Source organism: Zalophus californianus, chromosome 1 (genome assembly GCF_009762305.2).
Source record: "Zalophus californianus isolate mZalCal1 chromosome 1, mZalCal1.pri.v2, whole genome shotgun sequence".
NCBI classification, from domain to species: domain Eukaryota; kingdom Metazoa; phylum Chordata; class Mammalia; order Carnivora; family Otariidae; genus Zalophus; species Zalophus californianus.
Window position 1 is genome coordinate 154,901,405 of NC_045595.1, and position 17,144 is coordinate 154,918,548.

At 39.7% G+C, this 17,144-nt stretch overlaps 1 protein-coding gene across 5 annotated transcripts in view; it reads left to right on the plus strand.

The window, feature by feature from the left end:
- Window positions 1-8,431: 8,431 nt before the first annotated feature.
- The window catches only part of LOC113917567 (limbic system associated membrane protein), a 651,218-nt gene continuing 642,505 nt past the window's right edge, over window positions 8,432-17,144 (plus strand). For 2 of the 5 annotated variants that reach the window (XM_027585420.2, XM_027585419.2), the window contains exon 1: window positions 8,434-9,078. In XM_027585420.2, the coding sequence (XP_027441221.1) occupies window positions 8,924-9,078 (155 nt within the window). In that variant the 5' untranslated portion in view covers window positions 8,434-8,923. Of the gene's footprint in view, window positions 9,079-17,144 lie in introns of all 5 variants that reach the window. The other 3 variants (XM_027585416.2, XM_027585415.2, XM_027585418.2) reach the window with 3 other exon arrangements.

Here is a 17,144-nt window from a genome sequence, read left to right on the forward strand (position 1 = left end):
TACTTTATTACAGAATTCAGAGATAGCTTTCCTAAGAAGCATGTCATATTCCTGTGACAACTTCCTAAGCATGTCCATCTGGAGGTACAGACTATTTGAGTACAAATTTAGAAACCAATTCAGAATTCTAAAAGTAGAATTTCCAAATTTCCTCTGAAACTAGTTTCTTAACTCAACTTTCTCATTTTATCAGCCTGGACTTGAAGGATTTAAAAAAAATACACACACACAAACACACACACACACAGGGAGGTGGGAGTGGGGGAAAGAAGGAAATCTTCTGTATCCAATTAGTTGACAAGTCCTATACGTCCTTCTCTGAAATGCCTCCAAAAGTCTTCACCCCTTTTTTCTTTCCACTATCTTTGTCCTGTGACCTGCTTTTATCATCTCTTGCCTATTCTATTGCAGAAAGTTTATAACTGGTCCTCTGTGAGTTTGACTTGCCCCAGTCCATCTCCCACTCCATTGCCAGTTAGTTATCTTCTTTTTTTAAATTTTTTTAGTTTATTATGTTATGTTAATCATCATACATTACATCATTAGTTTTTGATGTGGTGTTCCATGATTCATTGTTTGCATATAACACCCAGTGCTCCATGCAGAACATGCCCTCTTTAATACCCATCACCAGGCTAACCCATCCCCCCACCCCCCTCCCCTCTAGAACCCTCAGTTTGTTTCTCAGAGTCCATCGTGTCTCATGGTTCGTCTCCCCCTCTGATTCCCCCCCCGCTTCATTTTTCCCTTCCTATTATCTTCTTTTTATTAACATATGATGTATTATTTGTTTCAGGGGTACAGGTCTGTGATTCAACAGTCTTACACAATTCACAGCACTCACCATAGCACATACCCTCCCCAGTGTCTATCTTCTTAAAACACAAGTCTGATGATGTCACTTGCTTAAAGCCTTTCTTTAATGGCTTCCTTTTGCATACAGAATAAAGAAAAACTCATTAACTTGCCTGCAGAGACCCTCACTGACCCCAACTTACAAAAATCAGTCATTTTCCATTTTAACTTTAACATCTCTTAGGTCCACATCTTTCCCTACAACTTACCTTGCTCACTAACATAAAGTCTCTGAAGGAAGGTCTTCATTCCTCATCGTTATTACAAAGCAATAATGTATACAATGAATAATGCTAATTCCCTTTCTCCTCTGTCACCAGCAGCTTTATTAGTCTTCTAACTGGTTTCTCTACTTCATCTTCCTTCTAACCTCTAATTTCTCATTGCCAGAAAAATCTCCCTAAGATGCCCATATCTCATCTCACTCCTTCACAATTTAAAGTAGCCTTCCAAATTGGAGATGATGAGGTGAAGTGTGATTCTTCACTCAGGCATCCAGGATTCTCCCTTATGTAGCTTCTCTCCTCAGCCTTCACTCTCTCCTCCCTGCTGCTAGTCAGGTAAGTCTTCCTCCAGTTCCATTATTGGTTTCGGGATGGTTCTCATGGCCATCTTTTGCATCCTTTGCATAAGGTGTTGCCTTCCTCCAGTCTCCTCTTACACATCTTCTAAAGGTTACCTAATATACCATTTTCTCCAAGAAGCCTCTTTCTCGGTTACCTTTTCTGAAGTCCCATTGTGTTTTGATTCCGTTCCCCTCTAACTTAGTACTCCATTGTTCACTGGCTATCTTATTCTCTGTTTCATATGTCTTTACTTAATTTCTCCAGCTGCATTGTCGGTCCCCAAATTTTATTATTTTGCAGTACTGCTCAGTACCAGAGAGGACTGGGCATATATGTTGATTAACTTTGGTCCTGTTCTGTAATGGAGAGCAGCTGGAAGAGGATTACCTTATAATTGTACAAAGATGATGTTTGGTACCTCTCTAGGAGGGGCTTTGAGTGGCATTCCCTTCATTAGTTTCCAGGAAGGCAGGGTGTCAGTTGTGTACATTATTTTTTCTCCAGAGTTTAGCACAGTAGTTATATTGTAGGTCTCAAAAAAATTGCTTGTTTTAGCGAATTTTTTTTTTTTTTACATAGCAACAGCACTGATGAGACACATCTTGTGAATCCTCTTCCTCCCCCAAATTCATTGCTAACAGGAGAGAGGGCTGAGAATGTGATTTACAGATAGGAAAGGAAGATACTTTTAAGCAGGCAAACTTCTGGGACCTTTTGAATAAGATAATGACCTAACACTAGACTTGCCCTGCAGCTCAATATTGTCAGTAAACTCTTGAGAAAACATATTAGTATTATTTACATGATTTATAGCCTCAAGATATTTAAATAGGCATTCCATTTAGATTTTGTGGGATAACTATTGCCTGCTAAATAAATACAGATATATAAGAAAATATTTAGTAAAGTTTAGCAATTAAGTGGCATCGGCTCACCTTGTTAGGTACTTCTTAATCTGTAGCAAAGCACTTTCTTATACTGACATTTAGGTAATATATAATAACCATAGTGAGGGTAAGCAAAGTTTATACCAGAAGAAAAGCGCCAACTGGGACACAGTTTTGTTTTTGTTTTTTTGACTAGCTGGTATAAATTACAGTCTACTTGGCATTCTGTCAGTTCTTATTTGATAAGTGGTGACTTCCTGTAAGGGAACACCAGAATTGAACTAGTACAGTACAATTGAACTAGTACAGTAGTATGAGGGAAATATTGATCATTTGCGATAGAACATGGCCTTTTGGGGGAGGGTCTTCCCATCATGAGCAGGTCTAGTTAACTCAATCTTTCCTCCATTTCTTTGCTACCCCCAGTCCAAGCCAGTTGCCACCGATGACAGAGATTTATTTTCATTTGTCTCCTTGCTTCCACTATTGCTCTTCTACAATCCATTCTCCATATGATATTTGGAGCAATCTTCCTCTCAATACCTGGCTTAAAATCTTTTACAAATAATACATTGTATGTTAAAAAAAAAAGAAGATAGTAGGAAGGGAAAAATGAAGAGGGGGAAATTGGAGGGAGAGATGAACCATGAGAGACTATGGACTTTGAGAAACAAACTGAGGGTTCTGGGAAGGGGGGAGGGGAACGGGTTAGCCTGGTGATGGGCATTAAAGAGAGCACGTACTGAATGGAGCACTGGGTGTTATATGCAAACAATGAATCATGGAACACTACATCAAAAACTAATGATGTATTGTATGGTAATTAACATAACATAATAAAATAAAATTTAAAAAAATCTTTTACTGATCCTTCAAGTTACTAGAATAAAATCTAAATTCTTACCTTGGAATCTCTTCATTATGACCCCTCCTCAATTTCTAATCTCATCTGCTTTTTCTAACTACCTCCCACAGTCTACATATAAGCCACATTCCTGGGTCACTGTTCTTGTTTTGTTTTCTTGTGTATGGTGTATCTGTCCCTGCCTCAGAGCCTCTGCACATGCCATTTCTTTAATCTGGAAGTCTTCTTGCAGATATTTGCATGTCTGCTTCCTTAGATTTCAGGGCATACATTCCCCTCACCATACCCCTAGGCCATTTTCTCTGTATCACACATATTTTTCTCCATAGCATTTACTCTCCAACATAATCTTAATATGTATTTACTTGTTTATTGCCTATTTCTCCATTAAGGATATAAGTTCTGTGAGAACTGAGTCTTGGTCTGTCTTGTGTTAACTATCATATCAATAAACACTGAATGAATGAATGACTCATAAACCTACTGGGCATGTCAGAGTACAGAACGGCATACCTGCCTCCACTCTTTCTCATTTCTCCTTGGCCTATTTCCTGAGTATAAGTATCCAAGTCACTACGGTATCCACAAATAGAGGATATAATTGTCTGATTACCTGCTTGTACTAACATCTTGCTATACTGAAGATGCTGCTACCACCATCTTTCCAAATGTTGCAGTGTTCTTCCCATATGGGAGGGATAGACAAAAGAACAGTAGCAATGCAGATGCAGCATTCCTTAGCAATTGCCACCTCTTTGTCCATGGGGGCAGACTGGACAATCCAGAAAAAAGGAAGAGCTTAGGGATGGTACGTACATGTCTGTGAAATAATAAGCCATATATATGAGAGTAAGTTTGCTGATGTGGGAGGACCCGAACAGCAGCTCAAGAACCTCAAAGACCTTATGAAAACAGATCCAAGTACTGATACTTACCAAAGCAGAATGAATGAACGAAGGAGCAGAAGACCAATATGGTAACAATATACCGCAAAAGCATGAATGAAAATCAAGCCATGAAAGAACAATTTATTTGTGCAGACTACAGATTGAGTGAGAGTTCTGTAGTAAGGATTTGAACAATATTTAACTGACTTGAAGCTGATTGATTTTGTTAGGCAGTGAGGCACATGTAGATGAAGCTACCGTATTCAAAGGTGCCAGATTCTGAAGGAAATTCACACAAGATAGTGCCATGCTTATGAACATAAACTGAGGTACTTGAATATTGCTAAATTATGATGAAATCATTGAAAATGTCATAGCAGGAATCCTAAGGAGAAGTATTAACACTTCTGCATTTCTAGTTCATATGGAAATGCTAATTCCACTTATGAAAATAAAGTACAGGCATGGCGTTATTATGATTAAGACCTTACAACTGTAGAAATGTAGAGTGGTACATTAATAATATTATAGACATGTTTAGCATATAATGCGAGCAACGTAACTAAATTAGTTGTACATTCAAGGCTGCATCTGGATTTCCTGTGAGCCTGTCAGGTTACAAAGCTAAACAGAAGAATAAACCTTCATGCTTCTTAGGGTGCTCAGACATTAGCCAGTTTTTGTTTTTCCTGCATTTGTCCCTGGAGAGTGCCAGAATCTTCTAAAGCCTCTTTTAGAAGGCAGTATGTTATTTTAAAGTAGTAGTTAAGATCATCTTACTTGGGTGATTATGGCTGTTTCACATGGCTAACAGCCATACTTGCCTCACAAATAACCCGAAAGTATGTTCATTTTTGCCAGCCCTCTTGGAAGAATGCATATAGTGGTATACAGAAAAATAGCTTGTATAAATTTCAGTAACTCATCTATTTGTTTCCTTCTTCACATTTCTTTTTTTTTTTAAAGATTTTATTTATTTATTTGAGAGAGAGAATGAGAGATAGAGAGCACAAGAAGGAAGAGGGTCAGAGGGAGAAGCAGACTTCCTGCTGAGCAAGGAGCCCGATGTGGGACTCGATCCCCGGACTCCAGGATCATGACCTGAGCCGAAGGCAGTCGCTTAACCAACTGAGCCACCCAGGCGCCCCTCCTTCTTTACATTTCCTAAGAAAGCAAGCAGAGGAGTTCATTTTGGAATACATTTGGGGGAGTGACCATTAGGATGAGATAAGTTTCTCAGTATATATATATATATATATATATATATATATATATATATATATATATTAGAATTTATTAGATCTCAGTGAGAGATCCTGGAGGCAAGAAAACCAGAAGGAGTCCACAAGGGAGTAAAAAGAGGAAAAACTCTGAGAAAACATAAAGTTGAAATGCAAGTCAATGGCACACTCACAAATAGACTTATTACTTTATAAATGATGGGATAAGCCACGTGAGTGGGCTTAGGCATTCAGTCATTCCTCTGTTCTCACATTCATCAATTATAGAGTGCTGCCCCTGTGCCAAGACTTAAGAATTAACTTATATGTTAAACTTCATTTTTTTGGAAATTCTTCAGAAATCCAGTATAAATTATCCGTCTAAATTAGAGAATTTTTTAAAAAGTAGTCCTCTTAAAAAAATAAATAAAATAAAATGTAGTCTTTTTGTGTTTTACTTCCAGGGAACAAAGTAAGTCAATTTAGTTTAACAAAAGTGACCAATAAATAAATTATTATAAATTAAACAAAAGTGACCAACAAATAAATTATTATAAATTAAACAAAAGTGACCAATAAAGTCCAATAAATGGACTTTAATGAAAATATTTTTAAAAAACTTTTAATTACATTATATCATTTCTTTCTATATAAATATGTACTTATGATTTTATCTTCTTAGGTTAGTCATGTCTATTCCATTTCTGATTACAATCCTGATTAACTTAACACATTCTTTTCTCAGAATGATTGTAGTGACAAACTCCAGATTTGATTGATTTGCTACAAATTCCACATTCCTGTTACTTTGGTGTGAATTATTTTGAACCCCAGTCAATCTTTATGTTTCATTTTAGGACTGGACAAGTCCTATTGGTAATTTGAGATTACTTGTATAGACATTAGTCAGCAACTCTTATACAGCATCTCCTGCAAATCATATGCTACCACCCCACCTTACTTCCTTCTTGCCCTGGAAAAAAATTCTTCATGTCTTCACTCAAAGTGTAGCCCACTGATACAAGAGGATACTGATACTCTAGTTCTCATGGGGGGAGAAGGGGGTCTCATACCATTCATCTGGCCTCATCAATGGATTTTCCAGTGGCCCCAGTCCTTTGGGTCTTTACTTTCTTCCTCCTGACATTGGAGAAACACCACTCACACAAAGAAGAGGTTCTATCTAAGACTATCCTTCATCTCTAAAAGCTCAGAAGAAGCCCACTGGGGATTGTCAAGCCTATTGGCAGGGGTGGGTGAGGGTGGGTGCTCTTTTCCCTACAATCTTCGCATAGAGTTATGTAATCCATGCATCTCCATTTGGCACTTGAAGTTCATTTTCCCACTGATACTGGGAACCAAGGGTTATGGGTTTTGTAGTTCACTTAACCACTTGGCTTAATCATTTCTTGTGGCAAAAGGGGTTCCAAATTTTAAACAGCTGAGTTAAAAATTAGGGGTGAAACATGACTGGTTTATTATCTGGGCCCTGCTTATCAGCACCAACATAGTACAAAACACTTAAAAACCACAATTTTTTCCTTATTTTCCTCACATAATCTGTAAGAGTGCACCTCCTTTCAAGTTGAAAAAGTTCAGCAGATAAATTCTTTGAATTCTGGGGGGACAAGACAGGTGTCAGCACAGAAAATGCCTCCTTAGGGCTTGTACTCTGATGGGACTTGATAAGAATTCCTAAACATATTCTCCCTCCCACCCATGCCCTTGGCTAATCCTTTGTGTAACTAAGAGGGGTGGACATAATATGCATGCGTATTTACTTGTATATACTTGGAAGATTTAGGGAAAGTTGTATAAGAAACTGGAAATACCTGTTGCCTCCAAACAGGAGCAATGGTTGCCTAAAGACAGGAGTAGGAAAGATAATTACAATTCGCTCTGCAGCATTCTGTACCACTGGATTTTTGCACCATGTCAATGCCTTAACTATTCAAATAAATAAACAAAATTTTAAAAGAAAAAAAAAAGAGGTCCTTGGCTGGTCCACCCCTATCTTTTATCCTCAGCATCTGTGGTGAGGGAGATATCTAATAGTGTGGGGCTGTCACATGAGTGACTAACAGTGTTAGGTCCTAGGGTCCTTCTCACTTGGGATTGACTCCTGGAGTAGAAGGAATGACTAAGGATGGTAACCTGTCTGCCATTCTCGGGAGTTCTCTACATAGCCTCAGTGTGGTCCTGTAAATGACAAGTTTTCTGATACACCAATCTCTTCCTTACATATGAACATTTTGAGAAACAAGTGCCAGTAGCAAGTTAGGTAGCAACAGCAACATGACATTTAGACAGTAATCCTCAGTACCATTCCTCACGTGTGGGACTGAGAGAGGGTTTCCTGGAGAGTGAGGTTGATTTAGGGATTGGGGATCAGCTGCTGAGGCTGGCCCTTGGAAAAGACAAACCAGGCATTCACACTCCAGACCACTCAATACCAGCATTGTCTCCAATCCATCTTTCATAAGGGGGGCTCCAAGAGGGGGAGGGGCTAAAGGAACGAGAGAAAAGAAACCTTTTTAAGCTTGTAAAAGAAAGTGCAGGGGAGAGGAAAGAATGAACAAGAGGTGAGTATGAAAAACCAGTGGCCAGGAATATTTAGTTTTGAAATCAACTTTGGCTCTTAATCTTAGCCTCCCCTGTCAAGTTTCTTCTCTGTTCTACATGCCCCATCCCATCTTTGGGCAACCGGGGCCCCTCCACTCCCCATGCTTTCTGACCCTTCTCTGGTGCGCTCCCTTCATCTGTCCGGGCTTGCCTTCTCTCCTTCCCGGCTCCTTTTCCTTCTTTTTCCCCCCTTTCCCCCGTTCTTTCCCACACTCTTTCTCCTGTGCTTTTACAGCCCGAGTCCCTCTCCTTCTCCCGTTTCTCTTGCACAGTACATCCAAGCTCCATTCCCTCGTCTTAAGGAAATCAGCCAGGCCTCAGATGGAGCTGTTGTCCTGACAACCTAAAGGCGCATCAGGCTTTCACTGAGGCTGGCGGCTGCTGAAGGGGGCAGTTGTGCAAAGCGAGGGGCCAGGCCGGAGGGAGGGCGGAGGGGATGACGTGGAGGGGCTGTTGAAATCCGCGGGGGGCGGGGGAGGTGCGAGCGGAGGGGAGGGACTGGAGGGAGAAACAGGAAAGGGAGGGGGGAGAGGCTCTGGGCTGCTGCCGCGGCTGTGTGGGTTTCTTTACACTCCCTGGCAGGCTTGGGTGCCGGCTCCCTCGCCTGCCTGCCCGCCCGCCTGGGAAAGTGGGTTAGGGAGGGAAGGAGCTCAGCTCAGACACTGGCAAAGGAGCATCCAGCCACAGACAGACCAGAGAAGAACACCTTCCTTTTGCAGCTTTCTCTTTCATCTTTTCTAGAGGGTTTTATATTTGTACTCCCTCCTTTTAAATTGTGCTCCTTTGGCTACCCGCCCCCCCCCACCCCCCGGCTTGGGTTTTATGAGGGCTTTGTTAAGTCTTAGAGGGAAGAGAGACTGAGCCAGGGAAAGAGAGGCAAAGTGGAAAGGAGCACAAACTGGCAAAGCCCATTCTGCCTTGGCTGTTGATGAAAGCCCTGTGTTTGTAAAGCCCTCTCGGCGTGAGCAGCACGCACACACCCTCCAGAGTACACCCGGACCTGCACCTCGGCGTGGCCACCATGGTCGGCAGAGTTCAGCCCGATCGGAAACAGTTGCCGCTAGTCCTACTGAGATTGCTCTGCCTTCTCCCCACAGGACTGCCTGTTCGCAGCGTGGATTTTAACCGAGGCACGGACAACATCACCGTGAGGCAGGGGGACACAGCCATCCTCAGGTAGGGCTTTCGGGCAACTTTTCTGCTGTGCGGGAGAGGGTGTGTGTGTTTGTGTGTGTGTGATCTTCAACTCCAGCTTCTGATACTGCAGGCTTGTGTGTGTGTGTGTGTGTGTGTGTGTGTGTGCCGTGCATGCACACGCGCCTTTTACTGAGTGGCCCAGGTATCTGCCAACAAATTTCAAGGGAATTCTGTTTCCCGTCAAGGACCAGCAATGTTGGTTAAATGTTGTTTGGATTCTTAGGACCTTGTTTCTCTTACCAAGAAAGCCTAACTTCACCTATGGTATTAGTGACATTTGGGCAGGATTCTTCCTTTGGTAATTTCAGATGCTTTGCACTTAAGAGTTTTGTTGGGGTTCTTTAAATGGGAAAGAAGAGTTGTTGAATTATGGCTCTCAGAGAGTGGTACACAGTACTGCATTCTCTATGCTGTGTGTGTGTGTGTGTGAGAGAGAGAGAGAGAGAGAAGAGAGAGAGAAATATATGCGCATCAAGGCTCTCGCTCTGCCCCAGCAGTAGTTCGGACTGGAGACTTTCTGTAAGGATCATCTAATTGACATCGAGGGCAATAAATCAATCTTAGAACTTCGGTTGGTTACTGAGCCTTTTCTGGAAGGTGGATAGACATCAACACATGAAAGTAGAGAAGAAAAAAAAAGGAACTTGCCAAATTGCTGATATTTAAGAATAGGAGTATTAAGCACAAAGGTTAGGCAAGAATTAACCTGGTGTAAAATGGGTATTTCAAATTGATTATTGACCTTAAAGTCCTATCTCTGTGTGGCTCTGCCAAACTCTGAAATATAATTTGGGATTGGGAAATTTGGACAGGGAGAGTCCCAGTCCTTGGGAGTTTGACCCCCATAAGGGAGAGTGTGCTGGAGAAACTCAGAAGGAACCTAGCCGTAATTCTATTTCTAAAAAAGCTTCAAGCTTCTTTTCCTATGTTTCTCTTCTCTCTTCCCCTCCTCTACCCACTGCACATACACCTCGTCTTTTTTTTTTCTAGCTTTCTTAAATTTCTATCAGATAACCCCCCTCAAAAAAAAGAATGAAGAAAAAATGTTTTCCTTGGAGATCCTTTAAAATCTCATTTTGTCCAAATAAAATGACCCAGTGTCAGTCTGTCCATACAGTTAATATTGCTTGTTGTGGCAATAAAAAACAGTAAACTATAGAAAGTAAACCTCTAATCTGTGTGCAAGGAGCTGATAGTGCATAAACCTTGGGGCATCAGGGAGCAGTTCTCTAGCAGAGCTGCCTACAGCAGCAAAGTTTTCTTTCCTTTCCTCAGAAATAAATTTGGTTGGCTGTCACAGTGTCCTGCTTTGGGATCTCTAGATTTTGTTAGAGAGGAATGTGTATGTGTTGTGTGTTGTGTTGTGTGTGTGTGTTGCTGCAGATTGTAAAAACTAAGAAAAACCTCCTTTCTTCATTTCTTGAATGATTATGAATCCCAAAGATCCTACTCTCCAAAGCAGATTTTCCCTACCAGCTTTCCAGCCCTGTAAACCTGCATGTGTGATTTATCCACATGGAGTAATAAGATTTATAGAGTAATTTATCTGTTTGCAAAGGGATTTGGAATGATGCAGAAAATGTTTTTTGCAAACACATAAGCATGCCATCTCAACTGCTAACATTCATACTCCCTAACATCATTAACCCTTTACTAGTGAAGCACTCTATATAAATTTATGCTATCCCCAAGAAGACTGTTTTTGCTGATTATGAGACTGAATATGGGGTAAGTGAATACCCTGAATGTGTGAGATTTTATTTAAATGCCCATGAACTTTGTAAGTCAGCATCATCCGTATTTTAAGCTACAGTTATTAAAGAGTTAGGTAAACATTTAAATGTTAATTCAGAAGAAAAGGATATTCTTGTATTCTCAGATAGCATATGCATAAAAGTTTATGTCTATGAGAGGTATCTTACTACATAAATACCTACATATGATATCGATGTGCTTCCATGTGTCTCTGGCTTAAAACAAATGGAGTTTTTAAGCATTACACTTTAGTAGACATTACGGTGTGGAAATGGAGGGAGTGAGAAATAAGAGTAAATATAGAAGCAGTTATTCCCTGGGAAAGAGAAGATAGACAAACAGAGCTTGTGGCGAAGTCACCTGTGAGAGTCTGTTGCTTTTCCAGACCTCACCTAATGTGCCCTCTTTTTTTTTAAATTTCCTTTGCCTTGGACAAGGCTTTTATTTCTGGGTTGATGGAGCTCTATCAGAAGTAACTATGGAGAGAGTTCCCTTTGTTTTCTTAGCTGACCTTCTTCTCAATCACTTTAACTGAGCCCAGTAAGCTTTGTGGGTCAGTTTCCCGGTAAAGAATGGTTTTCTTGCTTTCTGTTTACAAGTCTAGCCTGGGAAATACTTGCTTCTACTTTATTTGTGACATTTTGCTGGGAGCATGAGCTTCCAGGGGAGGAGAGGAAGGAGAACTTGATTCATTGGAAGCCACAGGAGATGTTTGGCACTGAGAAAGTGAAATGGCAAGGAGAAAAAAAAAAATTCTCTCAGTGAATCTGTGGCCCTGAATAATCTGAAATGGCAAAAGGAGACAAGGAAGGTTTTATAATTCTGGTGGTCCAGGGACAGGAGTTTGGCTGACTATCCCCAAAACATTTACCTTTACTGCCTTACTCCCATGAAAAGAAAAAGTGTATTTTTGGGGAACTGGTGCTCATTTTTGTATAATTATGATAGGAGATGAATACTAGTCTTGGGGTCTTACTTTGTAATTTGTATCTTTTGGGGAAAAAAAAAACAACAAAAGACTATAGAATGAAGGTGACAGAACAGGATGGAAAGAGAGGTACTCTCATGTATACCAACCTCACCCTGTTATTTCCCAGACAAGAATCTAGATCTTCAGAGCTTCTTTATGAGATCCTTTAAGAGCTAAAGGAAACCACACACCATCTTCTATCTTAGGGCATAGAGTCAAAGTATGATCCAGAGACCAGTGGCAGCAGCTGCACATGGGTTTCTTCCTAGACACTGAACCAGAATCCTCATTTATATTTGTAAGCACAGTAAAGTGTAAGACATACCCACAGGACTTGACTTACGGGAGTGCCTCAGGTGTTTTTCTGAACAGAGCCCACCTGTCTCACTGCCACCCCCAACAGGTGCAGGAATTCATCAATTACTAGACACGTTTCTAGCACTGGTTTTTCTAACTTTCTGCCCTTGCACACAGGCTCCCAAAGAGATTCACCTCCTGATTCATCTTAGCAGGTTAAAATCATGTGGCTTTCTTGATAAGTCAAAGGAAAAATGGAAATCAACAGTGTTCTAATCTAGGCTTTAAATTTTCATTTTTAACAGTCCCACTGACTATATTTTTAACCTCAGTAGCATATGTCTAGAAAGATAATTATAAAATAATTGATCCTAATGTATCTGTTCAAAAGGTAACTTTGTAAAAATGATATATATACGCATATTTTTACGTGTTGTGTAAGTGCATATATGATAAAATGCAGAGGTTTCATACTATTGTGGATTTAAATATTTTAAATTTGAGGTATTGAAATTTTATCTGTTTCACGGTTCTGACCTTTTTGATGTTTGGAAGATACTATAATACTTTCTATGGTGATAGCATTTTTCCCGTTTAATATGTGAATGTACTTAATAAGAGTTAGGTATAAGAAAATAAGTATCTAAGTTCAATATAGCTAAGTTTTTAATTTTGCAAAATTCTGGATCTTTATTCCCATGTTTTTATACTAGGGGAAAAAGAGGAAACAACCAAAAAATATGATTATTTGACAGTGCAGTGTGAGAATTTTGTGCAAATTTCAAGGGAAAAAGGGCTTCTCTTCTATAAGGCATCTGGAACGCCTACATTTACAAAGAGAGTGTCAACACTCAAACATATTTCTGACACAATATGTGATTTTCCTACCACTTGTAATTCACTATTTGAAAACAAACTTTGTGGGCATGGGTCTTTGGGGAAAGTTTGTGACAATTATGAAGGTTTCTTTCTCTGTGGCTAAATCACGAATCAACATTTATTGGTTATTACTGATACTTTAAGGACCGTTGATTTCACATTGAATCCTTTATCAAATACCTTTGGTAAATGATAGAGTATAGCACACTATATTTTGTCTAGGAATATGGCATATTAGGTACACTTGCTAACATTGATGCACCTGTGAATTGTAGCATTTGTTGTTATTTACGGACAGAGGAACGCAGCAGCCAAGTCTCATGTGACAGATGCAAATTGTGATCATTTTTGTTTTTATAAATATGAAATACATAAATATGTAAACACCCCCCACACACACATATTAGGGTGGTTTTTCCATTCTATGTCATCTGACTTTGAACTTTGAATGAATTATTTGTAGAATTGTGGAGTGGACAACCAAAGGTGACTGACTTATCCACTTAAGTAGTTGGATGAGGGCTAAACGCTTGTGTTTCTTGAAGCTGATTCTACATAATAGCAAACTCAGGCGAAAAGAGGATTAGTGCGTATTTTGCTTCGGTCTTTGAGAGCTCCAGGTACAAATGTCTGTAACTCATGTGATAAGAAGTTACCTAACTATGTGCTGGTAACCCTTGCTGTCATCGCTTGCTTGGACCTTAGAGAGCCCTTCTCTTCAGGCTATTACTTATGGCTTACAGCCATTTGCCCTGTTTTCAGAATGTCCTGCTTGTTAGTTTGTATGACTCAGTAGACTTGGGCTCTAATTTTGGTTCCATCCTTGTATGCTACATGACTCTGAACTTGAATATTTGAGCTTCGGTTTCATTTATAAAATGCTGAAACTGCCTTTTTTAGTTACTGTAGTTACTGTACAGCGTTGTTTTAAGAAGCTCAGAAGAGATAAAGTTCAACTGTGAACTGCCTCATAAGTATAAGAATATTAGTCATTTTCCAACCACATTCAACCGGTTGTTCGGACTTTAGGGAGCTCTTTTGCTTAGACCAGTGTTTCTCAGACTTGAATGTGTATCAGAAGGTGTACCAGGTGTGCTTGTTATCACACAGATTGCTTGGCTGTGTACCCAGTATGCCACAGATTCTACCTACAGAGTTTCTGATTCAGTAAGTCTCTGGTAGGGTCTGAGGTTCGCATTTCTAACAAGTTCTTGACGGTGCTAATGCCACAAGACTGGGCCACACTTTGAGAACCACTGACTCTTGCTATTACAAGTGTGTTCTGCAGATGACTACTTTAGGTATCACACAGTTGCTTTTTGAAATCCAAAATCTCAGGGTCTATCCCAGACCTAACAGATCAGAATCTGCATTTTAACAAGATCCCCAAGTGATTCACAAGCACCTTAAAGTTGGAGAAGTGCTGCTTGAGATGGTTCACAACCATGGCTGTACAAGTCAACTGGAGACCTTTCAAAAAATACCTAAGCCACATATTTTCTACTTCCGGAAATTCTTATTTAATTAGTTTTGGTAGGGCCTGGCATAGATTTTTTTTTAAATGATTCTGATATGTATATAGAGTTGAGAACCACTGCTTTATCAGTTGAGGTATCTCTTTTACAAAACACCTTTGGGGCAGTGCTTAATGGCTATGTAGTAAAAAAGTCATTCATGTCGTATGGCTTGGGAAATACGTCAACAGCAGAGATGTACAGACTGAATTGGGAGAGAAGAATGAGATCTATTTCTTTACCACACGATCCCATAACTACAATGTCATAGAAAATGGAGTGACTTTATTTTAAATGGATCCAATTTACATAGTATCTATTGAAATAGCATTAAAACTTGGTTTTTGAAAGATTATTGTCTTGTGTTCTCACTTTCATTTATATTAGGGAAGACACAAAACAGTTCTACTATGTTTTTTCAGTGCTATCTCTAAGAGAGAAAAGAGATAATATTTGGGTAAGGAAAATGTCTTCAGTGATAACTTATTCAAACAGGCTTAATTGTGTGCGCTTATGTTGCCATATACACAAATATATGATTTACAATATGATAGTTATCTGTTTGTGGACTTAATCTCAGTTTTACATGGTGATCAATCTTTAGCTGAAACTTAGGATCAAGTCTTTGTGTCATAGGTAAAGACTCTCAAGGATGTAATAAGTTCAGAATGCTTAACAAGTACTCAGAAGACCTAGATCTAAGTAGCTTGAAATAGTTTGATCTATTAAATGAGAATAACTGACACTTCCTTGGCTTACTACACAAACTATTTTTATGATGATCAAATGACCTACTATGTATTAGAGTGTTTTATAAACTATTTTTATGATGATCAAATGATCTACTATGTATTAGAGTGTTCTATAAACTATAAAATTGCATAAAATATAAGCTCTTAATAAGATCACTGTCATTATATTCATAGTAGGAAATAACCTTTAGAACAGTAGGAAATTTGATAAAATGAGCTTTTTGTTTTTATATCTGTGGTCAGGATGGCCATCTGCTCCATGTTTGTATCATTTTTTCCCCCTTTAAAGTCGTTTAAAGTTACATGTATCTTAGAATATTAGTTGAGTTTCTTATCAGGAGTACAGGGCGAGTGAGCACTTTTTTGCAGTCACTTATAATCAAAACATAACCTCAAGTTAATGAGTGATTAACCTTCACAAAATCAAACACTTTCCTTCAGATTTTGTTTATTACTATAGGATAAACCTGTGGCAATCTAGACTAGGAATGGCCTTGGAGATTAGGCAATCCACCATCTCATTTCTTTTTTATTATTTATTTATTTATTTTTATGTATTTATTCACTGAGAGAGACAGAGACAGAGACAGAGTGTGCAAGCGGGGTGGGGGGCAGGAGGAGAGGGATAAGGCAAGCAGACTCCCCAGTGAGAGCATCACCTGAGATGAGTACCCCCCAAGCACCTCCACCATCTCATTTTAAAGTGATGTAACTGGAGAGGCGCCTGGGTGGCTCAGTGTCTGCCTTCGGCTCAGGTCATGATCCCAGGGTCCTGGGATCGATCGATACCCGCATCGGGCTCCCTGCTCGGCAAGGATTCTGCTTCTCCGTCTCGCTCTGCCCCTCCCCCCAGCTTATGTGCGCGCGCGCGCGCTTTCTCTCTCAAATAAAAAAAAATAATAAATGGATATAACTGAGAAGAGAAAAATTTAGTTGGTTGTCTAAAGATGTGTGATTAGAACTAGAATTCATGTCTCCTATTTCTCATTCAGAGATTTTTATTCCACAGTAGCCATGAAGTTATCTTCCTGGTTTTCATGCTATCTCATGATATGCTATTTAAAATTACGCCAAAAGTGTCTTCCCCTTTCTTCTCTGCTTTCTCTCCTCCCCTCTCTATGTTTCCTCTCCCCTCCACTTGTCTCCTCTCCTGTCTCTTCCTTTTTCTATGCTTCTCTCCCCTCTCTCTCTCTCTCATCTCTCCTCCTTTCCCCTCTTCTTCCTTTCCTCTTTTCTCTCTCTCATCCCTGAAAATCAAAGCTAAGCTTTCCTATGAATGATCTTCCAGCTAGTGCTGGTCAAGGAGGAAGTTTTCAGTAAATACTTTACTGTTTACATGTCCTCTATCATCTCTCTTGACCACATAGGCTTTCTTTCTTCACTTGCAGCTTCCATCTTATATTTGCAAAGCCAGTCTTGTACTTTGCAGAATCTATATAACATTTTTTTAAGTTTTGTTTTGTTTTATTTTCCTTTTTGTTTCTGATACTCTGCCTGTTACTCAGATTTCTTATCTGAATTCTTACTCTTTACCCCGGTATTTGACTTGGGTTCCTCAGCCCTACTACCTCCTTATTGTTACTTATGACTTTCTACCTGGTTAAGTCTCCTATTACTTGTCCCTCTTAGAGATCCTGATGAGGATGACTGCACAGTGAGATCCTGGTCCAAGGCTCTGCTTTCAGTTTGTAGGCTATCCTTTACACAATTTCAAGGGGTGCTCTACCCATTGTAGTCACCTTTACACAACTTCAAGGGGTGCTCTACCCATTGTAGTCACTGTAGATTACACTTAAAATTCTTTGAGGAAGGTAGAATTTATTTTCTAATTTGTATAGAATTTATTTTGGGCTAACAGTGGGGCTGACGGTGGTCACT